General features: G+C 46.4%; 1 protein-coding gene across 1 annotated transcript in view; it reads right to left on the reverse strand.

Annotated features, from left to right (window-relative positions):
• The window catches only part of SEMA3C (semaphorin 3C), a 273,491-nt gene that overhangs the window by 8,625 nt on the left and 245,153 nt on the right, over nucleotides 1-19,713 (reverse strand). The window contains exons 15-17 of the mRNA XM_054989345.1: nucleotides 15,161-15,318; nucleotides 11,465-11,532; nucleotides 6,927-7,057 (exon numbers count right to left, since the gene is read on the reverse strand). Of these exons, the coding sequence (XP_054845320.1) occupies nucleotides 6,927-7,057; nucleotides 11,465-11,532; nucleotides 15,161-15,318 (357 nt within the window). The remainder of the gene's footprint in view (nucleotides 1-6,926; nucleotides 7,058-11,464; nucleotides 11,533-15,160; nucleotides 15,319-19,713) is intronic.

Here is a 19,713-nt window from a genome sequence, read left to right on the forward strand (position 1 = left end):
CTCTCTTACTTGGTTTACTAAACCTCTTACTCACTTGCTTATTACTCATTACATTGTCTGGAAGAGGGAAATTAAACATTTTAAAAAGACATTTGGTTGGTTTTCTTCTGCCAGCCAGAGAACTCTTGGCAATGTACTTTTCCCGAAACCTGTTTAGGCATTAGCTGCCAGCTTATTCATTTGCTTGCATTTCTTTCAACCTATGAACTGTACTTGCTATTTATGTGCTGGGCAGAAGAAAATTAAAATACAACATCTTATGGCAACACCTAAAATGTGCAGCTTAAAAACTCTTGCTAAATAATTATTGCTAAATAATTACTAAATACTTATTTATTACTTGATAAGTAATTATTTGCCCTGACCTGGATAGCCCAGGTGAGCCTGATCTCCTCAGAAGCTAAGCAGGGTCGGCCTTGGTCAGCAATTGGATGGGAGACCTCCAGTGAACACCAGGGCTGCAGAGGCAGGCAATGGCAAACCACCTCCGGTAGTCTCTTGCCATGGAAACCCTGACCAGTAAGTCTAAATACTAAGTAAGTATTTATTTGGCTTTCAAGAGCCAGCATGACTTTTATTATGTTAGGTCAATATCTGAAGAATAACATCTATCAGTCCATTACAATTCTTTCCCTCATTCTAAAGGATGCTAGCGGAGGGGAAAGTGCCTGACAGACATGGTGCTTTCTATTATTCAGACATGGCCTGCAGTTTTACCATCAAAATAAACATGTTCTTCATCAGCAGAGGAATTGCTTTACATTTTAAAATACAGTAATTTCCCTAACTTAAGGAAGGTTGGCATCCTATAGGCAATTATAAAAGAGCTGAAACTTGACAGCTTTGGGGAGCACAGTAATGGAAAATGTGATCACATCACAGTCAGGAAAATTATTGTATTCCATGAGTATTTTTAGTTCAAACTAATTCTTTGCTGCAAAAGCTTTCCGTATCATCTTCTCTTTCTGCTCCTCCGATGGATCTCCTCTGTGGTGCTCCAAAATGTTATGACTAGAGATGGGCACAATCCAAAAAAAATTAATGAGCCAGCAGATCGTGGTTCGGCGCCGGCGACAATCCCGAATTAATGATCCACATTGATCATCTCCCGTTCCCAAACCGTGGATCGTGGATCGTGGATGCCAAAGCGGGGCATGCTGGTATTCCCAGCTATGTGTGAAGGTGGGTTGTGACGGTGGCCAACTCAGTCTTTCTCTCTCTCTCCAAAGGCTAGCAAGTAGCAAGCAAGAGTTCTGTCCCACTCCACTGCTCTCAGAAAGTGAAACCCAGCCTGGGAGACCACGGCTATTTATAAGCATGGGTCCCATTCAGCAACACAGGAGGTCTGTTTGGCAGTCAGAGCTGCCTATCAGGGTTTGCAGGGATGAGATTGGAGTGCCCATGGCTACAGAACACCCCCTTCCCCCTCCCTCCCCTGGGTGTCTTCTCCCAACTGGTGACTGCTTTGCTGCTCTGTGTTTGGAAGGAAGCCCTGCTGGTCAAGGAAAGCTGGGCTTCCATTCGGGTTTCCAGGGCGACAGAAGGAGGGCAAACAGAGCTCAGGCATTCCCCTGGCTCAGTTGCCAGGGGAATAGATTGCTGACGCCTGAGTGTCTGGATCCCTGAACTGAGCCTGAACGCCCCGATCCAGGCCTCTCCCGAGCGCTGGATCGTTGGCCGTGGATGATCATGATCCGCCGCGTCATGATCGTGTGATGACCATTATCGTGGGTTTTTCCGATCGTAATGCGGATCGTGCCCATCTCTAGTTATGACCCTTTTGTTCCTCTCTCAGATGGACAGCTCTTTTAAAAAATAGGAAACATTTCCCGCATAGCAATCTTCATGCTGCATACCACGAGTATAATCGAGGCAAAGTTCATCACTTTTAAGTCCTCAGTGATTTCAGTGGAAGAGAGCTGAGCACCCGATCACCTCTCCCACTGAAATCAATGGGACATAACATTTGGCTGAACCTTGCCCAGATGTTTTTTAAGGGAATATCTTCCCCCTTATTTGAAAAGACTTTGTTCCCGTCTGCTCAGAGAAGAGGAAACTATAGAGCACATGTTCTTGAGATGCTCACATTATAAGGAAGCACGTGATGAGATCATCAACCATTATTAGGTAAAAGCTCTGGTCTTACTGATAAAGTTAGACTTGATTATCTTCTATCTGATAAGAATGCCAAGATTATCCATCAAGTAGCCAGATATTTTGGTGATATTCAGGTCTTGGAAACATATTGTACTGTAACTATATCCTAATTATAAATTATTTTATTTGCTCCGTTGTACACCTTGATTTTTTTTTCTTCAGAGTAAATGTGTTACATGATTGGTCAAATGACTGTAAATAAATTGAATGAATGAATATCTTCAGTGCTCAGAATGTGGTACCTGTCTGAGTAAAAATGCATTCAAGATGCAGATTGGCACCAGATTAGGAAACCACTTCGCCTGTGAGTTGAGACTTCAAAGAAACCTAAAATTAAGGACAAAATGTCCACCCAAAGACTCAGAGGTGGTGTTGTCTTAGGTAGTGCAGAAGTTACTTGACGTTTAGAAGATGAATTGTAAAAATCAGAGCAACCTCCACACCAAGTAACACAAAGATCACAATCTTGTACTCAAGAGACCTTCTAGTCCAAACCCCTGCCCAATGCAGGATGAGCCTAAAGTATCCCTAACAAATATTCATCCAGCCTCTTCTTGAAAACTGCCAGTAAAGGGGAGCTCACCACCTCCCTAGGCAGCTGATTCCACCTTTGAACTACTCTGAAAGTGAAAAAGTTTTTCCTAATATCCTGCCGGTACCTTTCTGCCCGTTACTACAGGTCCTATCCTCTGTTGTCAACTGGAACATTCACCACCACTCTTTGGGTGTGGTCCTCTAACCAGTTCCCTATCCACCAAACATTCCTATAGTCCAGTCCGCAGTCTTCCAGTTTTCCCATTAGAATGTCATGGGAAATCTTATCAAAAGCTTTACTGAAATCCCGGTAAATCATGTCGACAGAGTTCCCATGATCCATTAAGCTCATTACTCGATCAAAGAAGGTAACCAGGTTGGTCTGACAAGATCTGTTAGGGACAAAACCATGTTGACTTCCCTGGATCACTAAGCGGTCCTTCAGATGCTTACAGATCGGTCCCTTTAAAATCTGCTCGAATATCTTCCCAGCAACAGAAGTCAGACTGACCGGCCTGTAGTTTCCCAGGTCATCCTTCTTCCCTTTCTGAAAGATTGGGATAACATTTGCTCTTCTCCAATCTTGTGGCACATCCCCAGTCCTCCAGGAGGCCTTGAAGATGATGGACAGGGGTTCTGCAAGTTCCCTAGAAAGTTCTTTGAGCACTCTTGGGTGCACCGCATCCAGCCCAGGGGATTTGTATTCATCCAGTGCAGCCAGATGCCTCTCCACAACCTCTCTGACAATGTCAACTAGCCACTTAGGTGTCCTGTCACATTTTCTACTATCTCTAGATGTGCCTGAGTTCTTCAGGGAGAAAACAGAGGCAAAAAAGTCATTAAGCCTGTCTGCTTTTTCTTTGTCCTGTATCAGAGTTTCTCCATATACTCTCAACAGCCGTCCAATTGCCTCTTTTACATTGTGTTTGCTTCTCACATATCTGTAGAAGTTTTTCTTGTTGTAGCGAGCCCTCCTGGACAGACCCAGCTCGTACTGAGCTTTGGCCTCTCTGATGGCTGATCTGCAGTACCTAGTAACCCTCATATACTCCTCTTTAGAGGTCTGTCCTTCTCTCCATTTCCTGAACATTTCCTTTTTCTCTCTTAGCTTATTCTGGAGCTTTCTGTACATCCACATCGGTTTCTTGGAGCCCTTACCATGTTTCCATCTTGCTGGGATAGTGAGGGTTTGAGCTTGCAAAAGCTCATGTTTGAGAAGAGCCCAGCCTTCACTCACTCCTTTCCCTTCCAGCACACTCCCCCACGGAATGACTCTTATCAAGCCTCTGAGTTCATCTAAGTCGGCCCTATGAAAATCTAACCTATGAGTCTGGCTACGAACTTCCTTGGCCCCCCACAGCAACTGGAATTCAAGGAGGACATGGTCACTTCCCCCTAAGGTCCCCACCACCTTCACCCCATCTACCAATTCTTCCCTGTTGGTTAATATTCAGTCTAGTATGGCCAAGCCCCTTGTAGCTTCCTCCACCATTTGAAAAAGGAAGTTATCGGCCAGGCAGGTCAGGAAGTTGCGTGAGTCTTGTCACTTTGCTGAGCTTGTCTCCCAGCACACATTGGGGAAGTTGAAGTCACCCGTAATTACAAGGTTCTGATGTCTGGATACTCTACCAATCTATTCAAGGAGGGCAGCATCCATTTCCTGTCCCTGCTCAGGCGGTCTTGTAGCAGACTTCAACAACAATACCCTTTGTCCTTCCTCCCCTTATTTCCACCTATATACTTTCCACTGGGCTGTCAACCACATTCTCCAGAACTTGCTGACAATCAAGCCCTCTCCTCGCATACAACGCCACTTCACCTTCTCCTCTACCCCTTCAGTTTTTCTTGAACAACTCATACCCATCCACTACCACATTCCAGTCATGGGAATCATCCCACCAAGTCTCAGTAATTCCTACTATATCGTAGCCCTCTGTTTGCAAGAGAAGCTCAAGCTCTTCCTTCTTATTACCCATACTTCTGGCATTGGTATATAGGCACATGTAGCCTTGTACCTTTGTTTGATCTGTCCTACTCAGGTGGGCCCCCACTGTTATCACTTCTTCATTGAAATCCCCATGTTGATCAGCCCCTTCCCCTTGCAGCATCAGTTTAAAGCTCTTTTGATGAAGCTCTCCGGGTTCTTTCCAAACATTTTCTTCCCTGACCTTGAGAGGCGAAGCCCATCATGTGCTAGAAGGCCTTCTCTGAGAAACCTTATCCCGTGGTCCCAGAACCCAAAACGCTCCTGCTGGCACCACCACTGCAGCCAACGATTCACTTCGAGTCTGGTCTGCTCCCTTTGTACTGCAGAACTGAGAGGAGGCTCAGAAGGGAGATCGACTCTTCCTTCTTCTCTGGGACTTACTTCTTCATGCTTGGGCAGAGCCCCCAGGCTCTTCTCAATACAATCCTCCCCTTCCTTGATTTCCTGAAGGGTGGCGATCCTCTCCTCCAGGCTCTGAATCTTCTCCTCCAAAAGCCTGACCAGCTTACACTTAAGAACATAAGAACATAAGCAAAGCCATGTTGGATCAGGCCAGTAGCCCATCCAGTCCAACATTCTGTCACACACAGTGGCTAGAAATCCAGTGCCATCTAAAGGACTGTCAGTGAGGCCAGGACACCAGAAGCCCTCCCACTGCCTTCCTTCCAGCACCAAGACAACAGAGCACCACCTCCCCACAAAGAGAATACCATCTCTCTCCTGTGGCTAATAGCCACTGATGGACCTCTGCTCCATATATTTGTCCAGTCCCCTCTTGAAGCTGGCAATGCTTGTAGCTGCCACCACCTCCTGTGGCAACGAATGCCATGTGTTTATCACCCTTTGTGTAAAGTAGTAGTCTGACAAGTGAAGTCCGTCTTCTCTTCCGGGAGGAAAACAAACATGGCACACTCCATGCAGGTGACTGGAAAGGGGCCTTCTGTTGACATCATTGCCTTCCAAGAGTACTCTGAGCAGAATTTCGGGGCCCACAGGCCAAAAGGCAGGAAGACAAGGAAACCCTTTACCTTCTAGCAGCAGCTCACTACTTGCTCTCCACTCCTTGCCTCAGCCCAGCTGTCTCAGCTCTGCCTCTGGCGAGGAGGAGCCCTTTGTTTCAAAGGGACACTTCCTGCCAAGCACCGCAGAGCCCAGCACAGTCGGGGGAGGGGCTTGTAATCAACATATGAGGGTGAGGCGTGAGTGCTCACAGGTTCCCACATGAATATGTGTGACAAGAGCTGTATGTATGCACCTTCCTACAGGCCTTCCTCCATTTTCCAAGGAAGGAGAATTGCATGTATCAGGTAAGCAAATAGCCCACATTGCACATTATTCTGTGCAGAGGAATTGTGCAAGCATCCATACTTCCCTGCCATCTGCACAGAGGGCTCATTCTCAAGTGGGAACTGGCTCATTACATTAAGTGATCTAGCAGAACTGCCCCTTCTGGTTGCATGTGTGTAAAGTGCCATCAAGTTGCAGCTGACTTATGGTGACCTTCATCAGGTTTCCAAGGCAAGAGATGAACAGAGGTGGTTTGCCACTGCCTGCTTTTGTACAGAAACCCATCCAAGTGCTAACCAGGGCTGACCTTGCTTAGCTTCTGAGATCTGAAGGTAGCGAGATAGCCTTGGCCAGCCAGTTCAGGGTTCCATACTCACATCATTAACATAGATGAGAATTCCCCTTTATGCCTGTGCTCTACATGTATGAAAAGAAATGACCCTCTAGAGTCCACTTTCCAGCCTTTGTTGGCACTTTTGGCTACATTGTTATGATGGCTTGGGTGCAGATGGGACGCTGAAGAACACTGCCTTGTCTAATCTGAGCCACAATGCTAGGCCAGGGTAGACAACAGCAGGTACATGTGCCAAATGGAGGCATACCAGACACTGACTTGAGCTCCTGAGGTGCTGCCAGTACCGCTGGGTTCACAGACAATAGGGGAAAAGGTAACAGACAAGACTTTTGGCCATTATCAACTCCCTGATTCATGCAGCTGCCAGCTGGGTCCAAAGAGGCTCCCAAAGCACTGGTGAAAATGCTGGTATTCAGCTTGGTCCCAGTGTTTCCAGCTACAGTATAATCCTCCTCTCTGTCTTCCTCTTCCTTCAAGGGTGGATGTTATCTTTTTATTGGGAGGTGGCTTTGAGACTGAAAAGGTTGCCCCTCTGATACACGGCCACCTGGTAAAGGGCATCTTCTCCCCTCAGTTCGTTCAATAGTTGTGATTGGGATTACTCACCTCTTTCCTTCTGTCGTTGTCTTTTTGTAAGAGCCACTTAATAGAGGCCTGTGGCGATTTAGGCGTGCATTCCAGGAAGGTGGTGTTATTCTTGACTCCGTACTGAATTACCTCTGCTGCATTGCGGTAAGCTAGGATGTGAAAGAAAGACAGAATCTTTGAAAGGTATTACAGTGTTTCTAAAATTGGTAAGTGTGAGAAACCAGATTGATTTCAGGCCAATAACATTCAGGCGGAAATTACATTGGGGCATAAGAACCTAAATAAATGGAAACGTTATTCTGTAAATGGTATGCTTTAGTAAGGAGATTGGGACCATGTTATAGGTTTATACCCTGCTCCCTCCAATCTTGTACATGAATTGGCCCTCAGTTCAAAGGTTCAGTTTAACCAGGATGCAGTATGATTTCCATGCATTCATGCACTTATACAAACCAGAATTGCCTATTACCATAATTTGCCTACCCATTCAAAACTTGCTTTCCGATTTTGGTTTTCAGGATATCTTGCTTTGTTTTAACAGGGATATTGTCATATACGCCTATCTGCATATCTGCCATGAATGTATTCTGTGTTAGGTACTGGTCCTCTGAGGGCATGAGAAGTTTCTTATTGATGTTAAGGCAGTAGGTTATCTCACAAGTATTTACTTTCTCTTTCCCTGCTGCCTCCAGAAGTGTCCTTGAAGGCTAGCTGTGGCCAGCTCGAAATGAATCTTTCTTGGGAACTGAGATGCTTTCATTCTTTGTTCTGTCTAGCCTAAACCTAGCCTCTCCCTTTCACACACACCCCTGGCTCTTTCTCGCCCAAAACTTTAACGGTCCTTGTCCTGATGGTGGGAACGTTCCCTATAACTAACATCACCAACCCCAGTTACGTCACTTCTGCCAATTTCACTTGTCTGAGCACCTTGAACTTGAGGGATCTCTAATAAAGTTACTTCAACCAATACACCTGCGTGTTTGCAGTGGAGGACTTGGGGATTCTTTCTCCAACTAGGATCTTAAACCACACCATGCTTAACCAGCAGAAGAGAAGAACAAAAGAAGCTAGATATTGTCCTTGTAAGTTAAGTTGTATTAAAACAATTTCACATATTCTTTTTTATTGTCCTCTCTATGTAAAAATTAATACTAAATATTTAGATCCTATTTTGGTAAACAAGATGGGACTCCCTGATTCTACTAAGATTCATTTTATTTTGAATGACTCCTCTCTGTACATAACTGAGAAGGTGTCTATATTTTTGCAATGCGCTATAAAGTTGCGTGATAATACGATATAAAGAGTTAGTTTGATGGTATATTCCTCCAAATCAGTTTGTATCTTATGCTCCGTCTTATCTGTTCTTATGCCAATAAAGGATGAATTGAATTGAAACTGAGTGATTTTTCAGGGAAGTCTCACACAGTCAAATTTGATTGGCTATGTGGCATTATGACATCATCATGTATGCTACATGATCTCCAACTGACTGTGAACATGAATGGTTTAGGGGTGTCTCTAAAATAAATGGCACTGAAGCAGGGGAAACGATGGCTGTAAGCAGTAACGAAAGCTGGTGTAACACATTGTGGCCCTAAATACGTTCATATGCAAATGTTTGGCACAGCCTTAGAAAATTAACTGGTTCTTCCATAATTAAACAGGAATTTAGCAGTTTTAACTATCTTTATGAATAGAATGCTTATGGCAACCTAGTGGTGACTGGCATTCTACTTTTAGAAATCGTACTCATTAAAGTCAAAATCCTCTTATGGCCTCTTATAACCTTAAGTACTGGGATCAAATATAATGTCTGCTTCAAAATCCAAAACAAAAAAAGTCCCAGGCTTAAAAAAAAACTGTAATGACTTTTCTGATGATGTTATTTGTCCACTTATTTTTGAAATCATTTAACTCGCTATGAAACACATTAAAATATGCCTTTGTTTCTAAGAAGTGATTTTCATGGTCAGAATACAAAGCATCTTTGATAGGCTCCCTTTGCAAGCAAGGACGTTGCGAGCAAATGGTGACATTATAAGAATGGAAGAATTGCCCAAAGGTCCACCTAATTCAACATCTTGTTTCCTGCAGTGGCCAAAACAATACCCCAGGAAAGACACAAATGGCATGAAAGGAACTAACCCTTGTCTGCTGCCCCCTCCGCCATAACAACAATCATGGAACAAGGTCTACAGTTAACAGGACACCACAAAAGCTAACTACATACAATCAAGGAATTAACAAGAATGTTTAAATAACTACATGTATTAAATAAATACATGTGAATTGCAAGAAGGAATAAATATATCTGATTTAAATACATATATCTGGTTTTTATACAAAGATTTCGAAATAGACAATTCACAATTCCACTAGTCTCATTTACAGTAGAAAATAGACAGGTACAAAAAGTCAATGCTAAATAGCAGAGAAACACAACCCTCTACAAGTAACTTTACTGTAGCAGGAAACTTTACTTCATTTAAAGTGCCAATGTGCCCATTCATAAATAAGTATCAAAGGACATTTGTGAAATCCTTCTAACTAAGAGGTAATCCAGAATCACATGAAGAAGCTCCAGTCCATCTGTGACTATGATGAGAATCCAGCTGTAGTCTAGCGTTCAGTGGCATAATGCATTTAATGAATTCAGTGAACATTTATGGAAAGTAGGTACTCCCCGGCATCTAAGCTGGTGGGCATCACCCTACTTTCTGTCTGTAAAACTCGCAAATTATGTGTTGCATGAATTCATCAGGAATACTGGGTATGTAAATAAATTGAAAGGTTTGAAGGAGAGCAATGAAAATGGCTGGTGATCTGGAAAACAAGCCCTATGAGGGAAGGCTGGGGGCATGTTTAGCCTGGAGAAGACTGAAGGGGGACATGACTGCGCTTGTCAGTTATCTTTAGGGCTGCCACATGGAAGGGGCAAAAACTTATCTCTGCTGCTCCAGAAGGCAAGACTAGATCAAGTGGACTTCAAGTTACAGGAGGATTTCATTTGAACATTAGGGGTGTCATGGCCCAGTCTGAGAGTGAGGTCTCCTCTGGAGGAGAGGAGCCTCGTGTAGCCAGCCAGGACTCCTCAGGAGAAGAGGAGCCCTGTGTAGCCAGCCCTAGCCCTGATTCAGCAGAAGCCAGCAATCAGGAGCAACAGCTGCTGGCTGATCAGAGCTTACAGCCAGCAGCTGAGGCACCAGCACCCTCTAGCTCCAATACTACAGAGGAAGCTCAGCCAGGGACTTCTACAGGTGCAGCGCAGCCAAGAGCCTTCACCCCCCCAGGTTCACCCACGCCCAAGGAACGCCGCAGGCAGCGCCAGAGACTGGAACTGCAGGAGAGACGGCGCAGTGCTCGCCTCTTGAGCCAACGCCAGATGCTGGAGAGTGACAATGAGTAGTGGCAGGATAGAGCCCCAGCAGCTGGCTGAAAACCACACCTGGCTATAAGAGCCAGTCTGGAGGAACTGCTGGGCGTGGAAGCAACGTGTCTACTGCTTGCAACCACTCTATGTTTCGTGAACCTTGCCCGTGCCTGCTTTTGGACCTGACACTATTGGTGACTGACCTTGGACTGTGCCTGACCTTGCTTTTGGACTCTGGACTCACTCCTGGCTTTATCTCGTGCTCTGACCACCGGTTTGACTTGGCTTTTGGCTCTTGGAACTCCCCTTTGACTTTGGCTTTAAGGTTTGGACTTGAACCACCCTGCTTGGGCTGGCCCAGCCCGTGACAAGGAGAAAGTTCCTAATGGTAAGAATGGTTTGACAATGCAACCAACTACCTAAGGTGTGGGTGGGCTTTTCCTCACTGGACGTCTTCCAGGGCCATCAGTAAAGGTCTAGCTTTGGGGTTTTGCATGGAACAGAGTGTAGGACCAGGTAGCTTATAAGACCCCTTCCAATGCTAGGTCTCTATGATCTAAGAAGTACTGTTTTTGTCAGTCTTGAATCTAGTGCTGATTAATTTCATTGAGTGGTCCCAGGATCTAATTTTATAGGCAGGAGAGAGAAGTCCTCTCTATCTACTTCTTCTATATTATGCGCAACTGACAATGTAATTTTTGAGATGGGGCAGTGGTTACTTTGCCCAAGACCAGTTTCCTAACCTATCATGAGAGCACTGATGTTTTGAGGATAATAATAACACACTTTGTAAACCACGAGTGCTGCAGGGACCTTGCTTTGAGGTTGCATGAAAACTTATTCAGATGAACCATTTATCTGGGGCTTGGCAACAGCAGCAGCAACGCTCCAAGTTCATGCTCATTGGCCATTCATGCATCTTGCTTTGCTCTTCTGCAATGTTACTTCAAGCCTTTATTGTAGTCACAGCTTGGTTTAAGATCAAGGCATTCCGTTTTAGATTAATTTTAGAGAGAAACCTACACTAAATCCCACAAATAAACATAGCACTCAAAAAGAAAGGGAAAAAATGTTTAAAATACATGGATGCTCTTTAACCAGTCAACCCCACATGGATAGTATGATTCACTTAAAAGGACAATCTCTTGTTTTTATAGCCAAACCATCTTTTAACTTACTGTACCTTTTAGATTAAATCCTCGGCACTGAGTCATAGGGTTTCCATGCCTCACATCTTGTCTACGGCTTCTCCTAAAACATTGAGAGGAGGGAGGAAGAGATGAAATAACAAAATGGCTTTAAAATAGCCAAGGGATATATGAAGTACACTTCTTACCGGTAGGAACAATAAGGTCAATCATCTTATTATAAACAGTGAGCTCTATGGAAGAAGCCCATATCTCATTAAAGTAACCACAACTTCAAATGGATCAGGGTTGAACCTTCCAAGTGACTCAATCTACATGACCCTGTATCAGAAAAGGCAACATCCAAACATCTGGCAACAGATAATTCCACTATTCTCAGGTTTCCGACATTACTACATAACCTTGTGCTTGAAGAAGGGGAATGGTGATGGAGCCTACAAAATCATGTTCGTTACCCATAATACATACATAAACATTGCTGGTCTTCCAATTTCATCCTTGGAGCTGTAGCTGTAGCTGGAACTGTTTACTTAAGCTTTTCATGTAGCACTGAACATCTGAGCAAAAATATTTCCTTTAGCATTCGATGACCTCCACTATTCTGACTGGGAAAAGTACCCACATTTTAACCCGTTGAAGTCCAATTAGGCAGTTAGAGAGTTTGATAAAACTGCAAGCAAACTGAACTGAGATATTTCCCATATGTACCCTGGAGAGCATTAAGATCTGCAAATAAGCACCTACTGGTGGTCCCCGGCCCCTGGGAGGCTCAGCTGGCCTTGACCAGCTTTTTCAGTCCTGGCCCCAACCTGGTGGAACTCTCTGTCGGAGGACACCCGGGCCCACCAAGACCTTTCAGCGGGCCTGCAAGACAGAGTTGTTCCACCAGACATATGGTTGAGGCCAGTCTTTGACCTTATGATTGCTTAGGTGCCTCCCTAGCGGTCTCCTGCCAGGGGGGCAACAAAGTCATCTGCCCCCCGTAAGTGCTGTCACCAGCATATGATCAACTATGGCCCCCTTGGTTTGTTATGTTCAGATTGAGGAAGTTGGAGGGGGCTGCCATCTGATATGCTGTTTTAGGTATTTATCGATGCAGAGGAGTTAGCCGTGTTAGTCTGTAGTAGCAAAATCAAAAAGAGTCCAGTAGCACCTTTAAGACTAACCAACTTTATTGTAGCATAAGCTTTCGAGAATCACAGTTCTCTTTGTCAGATGCATCTGACGAAGAGAACTGTGATTCTCGAAAGCTTATGCTCCAATAAAGTTGGTTAGTCTTAAAGGTGCTACTGGACTCTTTGATTTAGGTATTTATGTATTTATGTTTTTAGTATTTTAAATCTTATTTATATATGCTCATTGAGCATTTTATTGTACCCTGCCCTGAGCCTGTTCGCGGGGAGGGTAGGCTAAAAATCAAATAAATAAATAAATAATAATCAGCTCCTCATTAAAATGATAACAAGATATAAAAAGGTTTTGTAAAAGATAAAAATGACTAAGAGAGCTCAAAAGCTACCTAACCTCTCTAGAGCCACAATTTCAGCTGTCTGCAGCCACCTCCATCCAAACTGGAAGAAACCTGTTGAAGTCAAAGAATGAAGGCCAACACTGTGATTTATGCTGCATTCAAGGGCTGCAAATAACCCCATTGTTTCACTAGGTGGCGCTGGAGATACTCAAGGGCTTGGTGCAGGAGACACACGGATGCCTCTGAAAACAGCATGCTATGCCCAGTTCAAATTCTCTTTCCCATAACATGCATTGTGATGCTGGAAGCAGCCAATGATGCAGAGTTGGATGGGGAAGCACAGAGCTGATATCATAGAAGGGAAGGAGGAAAGGTGAAGACTGGGTGGCAGACAGAGGTGGGTGGGAAGGAAAGAAGGAAGTAGGAAAAGAGGGGTGCTGAGGGGAGGGAAGGAAATTAGTACATGGCGAGGGAGAGGGAAATAAGATGTCCCCTGCAGGCCCTTGCAGTTCTCCATTCGTATGATCAGAACACTGGAAATTTTGAAAATGTCTGGAACGTGGATGGCACTTGGGGCTGACCGAAGGTATTTGCTGCACTATACAATCCTAGCAGGTGCCCAACTAGGCTGCAGATGTTTTCAGATTGCACAATATTTCATCAATGTCAGCACTGCAAGCAATTTCTTAGATTCTGGCTGCAGTTAGCCTGTATTGTCTACAGACTTACACAGGAAAAAGGACCCCGGTGCCATCCCTGGTTTATCCCAAGTTCAATCCCCGGCAGTTCCAGTTAAATGGTCCAGTGAGGAGGTGATGTGCTGGACTTCTCCCCATGACCATGGAGAGCTGCTGCCCGTTCGAGTAGACAAGCCTGATCTTGATTCTTTGATCAGGACAGCCTGATTCTGTATAAGGCAGCTTCAAGTGTAACTGTGTCTCCTTTGTCTCCCTCAGGACACTTTCCAAACTGGTGTGATGGAAGGACGCTGAGGATTCCTAACAGAATTCTCAGCACCTCTACAGAACTCTAGCCCAGCGTAGCTGGAGTGGGGGACTGGATATATTTGGGCAAAATATACTTCCATTCCTTCTGATGGTCCCCATCAAGAAGTTAGGCACCTCACTTTGTAAAACTTTATTCCAACAGAAAGCCCAAATTACCTCCCTGTGTGTTAGGAAAGTAAACTGACTGATTCAGAAAGAGCACTTTCACTTTGCTACCACTATTGCCATCTTTTGACTTGCTTGGTCCTTCTTGCGATGTACCACAGGCAAGGAAAAGAAATGGATCTTTGGGATTCGGATGGTTACAAATTCTGACATTGCTCATTTGCTCTTTCCAACCTCCTTTACAAACTGAGATTGGGCAATTTAAAGATGCCTATAACCTGTATAAAGAGGGAGAAACATTCAGTTCAAGAGGATGTACTGTGGGTGTACTTTGGAAACTAGGACATTTATCAGATACTTTGAAGTCTTGTTCAGGAAATGAAATTTCATAGGAATCCAAAGGGCAGAGTAAATGCAGCCTGTAGAAAGAGTTACTGCTGTCTAGACTTGGGGGCCTGACTTGGCTCCCATTGTTGATGTTTTCTCAATCATAATCTGTTTTTTTTTAAAAAAAGATAAAGGAACAACTTATTTCCTAAACACATGAAAACCAGACAGCGTTCTGTATGCATTCATTTTTTTCTACTATAAAAAGTAAAGGATAAACAGATCATTATCCCACAGAGATGTATTCGTCAGCCAACATGATGGAAATATTAAGTAATCCCCAGAAGTTTATAAAGTTTTGACCAGGCTGAATTCGCACACCTGTGCTATACTTGGCAGTTCCAATTACCAGATGTCTCTTGCAGTCAGGAGGCTTCATTCTATTCCAGAACAGTACACCACTGAAACACAACGGACTGTGAGCCAAGCTACAAGTGACGAATTACACTTGCCTGTCAAGTGAACAGACTCACGTGTAGAGTCTGTTCACTTGACAGGCAAGTGTAATTCGTCACTTGTAGCTTGGCTCTAAAGTAACTGGTTGCAACAAAAACTCTGTACCACGCTTTCTAAAACTGCTCAGGAATAAACAATGAGTCTGGATTCTGACCTGGTCTGTTAGGAACTTCTAAATGTGTATTTCCACAGAACGTAATTTCACCTTGATGAACACAGTCAGTTATTATTGGCATCCGTATTTTAAAATAGATTAAATTTCCACTTGCAACTCTCATCCTACTAACTCGTATTTATTTACTCACCGTTTCCCTGTTGGGTAGAACCTGGAGCAGGAATTGCCATCCCAAGCACAGTACGGATCTCTGGCGAGGCAACAATCAGCGCAGGCTGTCCCATAGATATGGCAGCGGTGCAGAGAAACTTGAGTCACCCCTTCATCGGAACTTACATACAACTGTTGCTGTTTAACAGGAAACAGGTTTATTTCAGGAGAGGAGATTAGAGGGTGAACATAGCCAGGCTGCAGCTAAAAGATGCCTAAGCCAACTCATTCGTACGGAATTAATGACAAAACCAAGTGGTGAGCTACTAATGGGTTGGAGTCCAAAACAAACAGAGGGATTTCTCAGGTTAATATGAGGATAATAGTATACCTTCCTGTGAGGAAATACTTAAGGTGTCAGGTCCAGTGTATATCTAAACTGTACTGACTCCATTTTCTAATGCTTCTAGTGTTTGAGTATTCTCTTCCCAGGTGCACCAGTTCCCAGGCAGCATTCCCACCGGAGGAGCCTGTTTTGTCTAACACCGTTCCACCAAGCATTGGCCTTGAAGGAGAGCAGCTTCCCAGGACTGAGAGATGTTGTTTTGAGAACTGTGGGGGGAGGCTGATCCAGATGGGTATTATTACTCTGTATCTTATGCTTGCTCTTCATTGGTAACAATGATCATGTACCATCCTGATTCTCCTATTCAGGACAGTGGACTATAATGGACCTTTTCTGCAGTAAAGTTTCCTTTTCCAAACAATGGACTTGTGTTTGCTTCTAAAGGGAACCCTGTAGTGAGTGCCTTATTTAGCCACAGTCTGACATTTTGTTACCAATCATGTCTGAGTCGGGCTCAGCGGAATCCAAGGTTGTCCCGGACAGGGATCCTTTGTTTGATCCGTATGCGTCTCCCGACAATCAACCTGTGCAACCCGGGCAAGCCCAAGACTCCCAGGAGCTGGGAGCAGCCGGGAACGGAACCGGAGCCTCCACTTCCACCCCGCCTCTCATCGACCTCAGTACTCGGGACGAGACCGAAGCCAACCTCGGGGCAAGGCCGAAAGCGACCGCTCTCCCTTTGATTTCGGTACCCACCCCGTCGGAGTGGGGAGCCAGACCCCGAGAAACCAGAGAGCGTCGAGCAGGTGGACTCCATCCACTAGTTTCGATGGAAGGGCGCCGAAGCCTAGGAACCGTCCCGGAGCTAGACAGCAGCCAACCATGGCGATATTGGAACAGGACGTCCGAGCAGGCGGAGGGGGACACGTCTCGCCGCGGCGCCCTGAGTTGGGACTACTCCGAACTTGTTCCGTGGAAAGAGCCAACGGAGGTCCCTGAACAAAGTTGGGAGCAGATACAAGGTCGCACCTATGCGGTGGATACCAGCATCTCGGCCGTGACGGGTATGGCCAAGGGAATCCTAGCTGCGAGATCGAGAGTCGTCCAAGGGGACCCTCCTCCTTGGGGCCCCTTGTCCCCGGTGAGTGCAACGAATGAAGCTTCCATAAGCGAGCAACCGGGGGCAAGTCGAATGCAACAGTTAGAAGCTAAACTGATGGATATGGAAGAAAGTTTGGCTCATGCCATCCATTTAATTTCGGCAATGGGAGCAGGGGAAAGACTGTCCCCTGAAGAGATGGCGATACAGATAGCTACCCTTCAAAGTGTTATCTCCTATCCGATGGAGGATGTCCAGCAGCGGCCGTCACCTACCGGCGAAGGGGACACCCATCCGGGCGAAACGGGAGAGCAACCCAAGGAACTTCCAGCACAGCAGGAAATTCCACCGAGCAAGGGAGACCCGGTTGAGCCACCCGGAGAGACCCCCACCGAACTTCCTAACCAGGCAGGGGATGCGCCGCCAGACGGGACTCCCGTTGAGAGGCCTACGGAAGGGGAAGAAAAGCCCAGTGATACACCGGTGAGACCCCCTCTTACTTCTTCTATAACGGTCCGGCCGGACCAAGCGGGAGCACACGCGGCTCCATCCGAGGAGGGAGCCCCTCGTCAACCGCGAGACATTGTCCCCGCCGGGCAACCTACGGGGGACGGTCTAACAGCGCCAAGAGGCCAGCCGCTGCTTCCCAGATTAACAACACCCGGAGGGGCAAGCCCGCGCGGCCTTCCACCGGTTCAACCCTCGCCGCTGCGGCCTCTCTCACCTCGACCGCAGCTCATACTGTTGCAGCAGCCCCAGGACCAGCCCGTTTTACCACCCCCGAACCAACCGGGACGGCCTGCACCACTTCGACACCTTCAACCCCCTCCTCAGCGGCCGATTTCCACTCTCCCACACCAACCTCCTCCACCTCGACAGCTGCCACTAACGCCTCCCGTGTTACCGGCCAGACCGAGACTGCCGCCTCCTGCTCGCCTGCCACTACAGCCTCCGGCCCAACCAAGACCAACCCCGACACAGCAACCACGGCAACCTCCGCCCGCACAACCAGCCCAACCCCAGCCGGCACCGCCGGTTCAACCGCCACCCGTACAGCCGGCACCGTTGCCCCGACCGAGACTCCAGTTACCTCCTCCTGTGCCTCAGGCGCAACTAAGACTGCCGATGGACTTTTACCCAGCGCCTGCTCCGAGACAGGAACTCCCGATGGGTTGGGTGAAGCTGGAAGCCACCTTCGATGGGGATCCATCCAAATTGGGATTTTTCCTAGTCCAAGTGGTACAGTTTTTCAACCGGTGGGGGCACCTCTTCGGCAGTGAGGCCAGTCAAATCGAACATCTTGGATCTCGTTTACAGGGCAAAGCAGCAGACTGGTATGTAGGACTATACAATGTCGGGGCCCCAGAACTCGATACTCTTCAGGGGTTAGTGGATGCTATCCGAGCGCAATATGAAGACCCCTTAGAAGAAACCCGGGCCCGAACAGAATTGCAAGCCATCAAACAAGGCAGCATGTCAGCAAGAGACTATGTCACAAAATTCCGGCAATTAGCAGCCAAGTGCCCTAGGTGTGAGGAGTCCACCAAGATTATTCTGTTCAAACAAGGCCTTAACCCGAGACTTTTGGACAGAGCTCTCATGCAAGACAATCCCCCCACGTTGTTAGGGTGGATCCAACTTGTTTGCGAAGTAGAAAATCGCATTTTGGAAGTCCGTTTGGTTGAACAACAACAACAAACGGGACAAAGAAGATCATTGACCTTACAGAGGGGAACACGGGGAGCTAGCTACGCCACCCGTGGAGCGAGAGATGCTAGATGGCAACAAGGGCTGTGTTTGCAATGCGGACAGGCTGGTCACTTTGCAGCACAATGCCCTTACCGGCCTGTGCAAAGACCTCCGCTCCAATTACGGCGTCCAACCCTTGCTCCGTTTCCTACGCTCCAACGCCCGACTCCAGCACCACGAGCAAATAGAGGCCGCGGCGCTTCCCAAAGGCCAGCCTCGGAGAGAGGGCTGGAAGCGGAAGAAGTCATGGAATACGATCCCGCTTCCCCAACCGCAGAAGCTAATCCAGAAAGTCCCCAGTCGGGAAACGAAATGGATCTGTCGTGAAAGGACCCAAACGACAGATCCGCCCTAAGCCCGTCCCTGCACGGAACCGGCCGCCTGGGTCCATCTTATTCATGCCAGTGACTCTAATCAACCCAGAGAGGAAGATGCATATTCGGGTGCAAGCTCTTATTGACTCGGGCTGCTCAAGAGACATCATTGCCCCTGCTCTAGTCAATGGACTAGTCCTACCAACTCGGGATCTACAAAATCCAGTAATCTTTGAGCAAATGGATGGTACCAACATGAATCCTGTAACAACTGAAACCATCCCAGTGATCACAGGCATGGGACAACATTGGGAGAAGAGGTCCTTTGTCATCAGCTCGACTGCCAAGTACCCGTTAATTTTAGGCAGCAAATGGCTATGTGATCACAATCCCTACATAGACTGGGCACAAGGATGTATTACCTTCAGTCATACCAACTGCAAAAATCACCGTTGGAATCAAAACTGGGGCGAAGATCCGACTCATAAAGAAAAGGCCCTTCTCACCCAAGAAGAAGTCAACCAAATACCCGAACCGTACTGGCCTTTTCTAAATGCTTTCTCTGAAGAGGAAGCAGATACTCTACCCCCGCACCGACGAACGGACTGTGCGGTAGAAATTTTACCCGGAGCCTCACTGCCCAAAGGACGACTTTATCCCATGAGTCTCCATGAACGCGAAGAGCTCCGGAAATTCATCGACACCAACCTCCAACGAGGGTTCATCCGCCCAGCCGCTAGCCCCCACGCCGCTCCAGTCCTCTTCGTGAAAAAGAAGGATGGGGGACTTCGACTGTGCACAGATTTCCGAGGCTTGAATGCAGTGTCCACCAACAACGCCTATCCTATACCGCTCATCCGAGACCTTCTCAACGTCGTGGCCCAAGGTAAGATCTTTACGAAATTAGATCTAAAAGATGCTTACTTCCACGTTCGTATCAAGGCAGGGGATGAGTGGAAAACCGCTTTCAATACGCCCCTCGGACAATATGAATACTTAGTTATGCCTTTTGGTTTGACGGGAGCCCCGTCCGTATTCATGTCCATGATAAACGAAGTTCTACACGAATTTCTATACAAAGGGGT

The sequence above is a fragment of the Eublepharis macularius genome, chromosome 9 (assembly GCF_028583425.1).
Source record: "Eublepharis macularius isolate TG4126 chromosome 9, MPM_Emac_v1.0, whole genome shotgun sequence".
Classification (NCBI taxonomy): domain Eukaryota; kingdom Metazoa; phylum Chordata; class Lepidosauria; order Squamata; family Eublepharidae; genus Eublepharis; species Eublepharis macularius.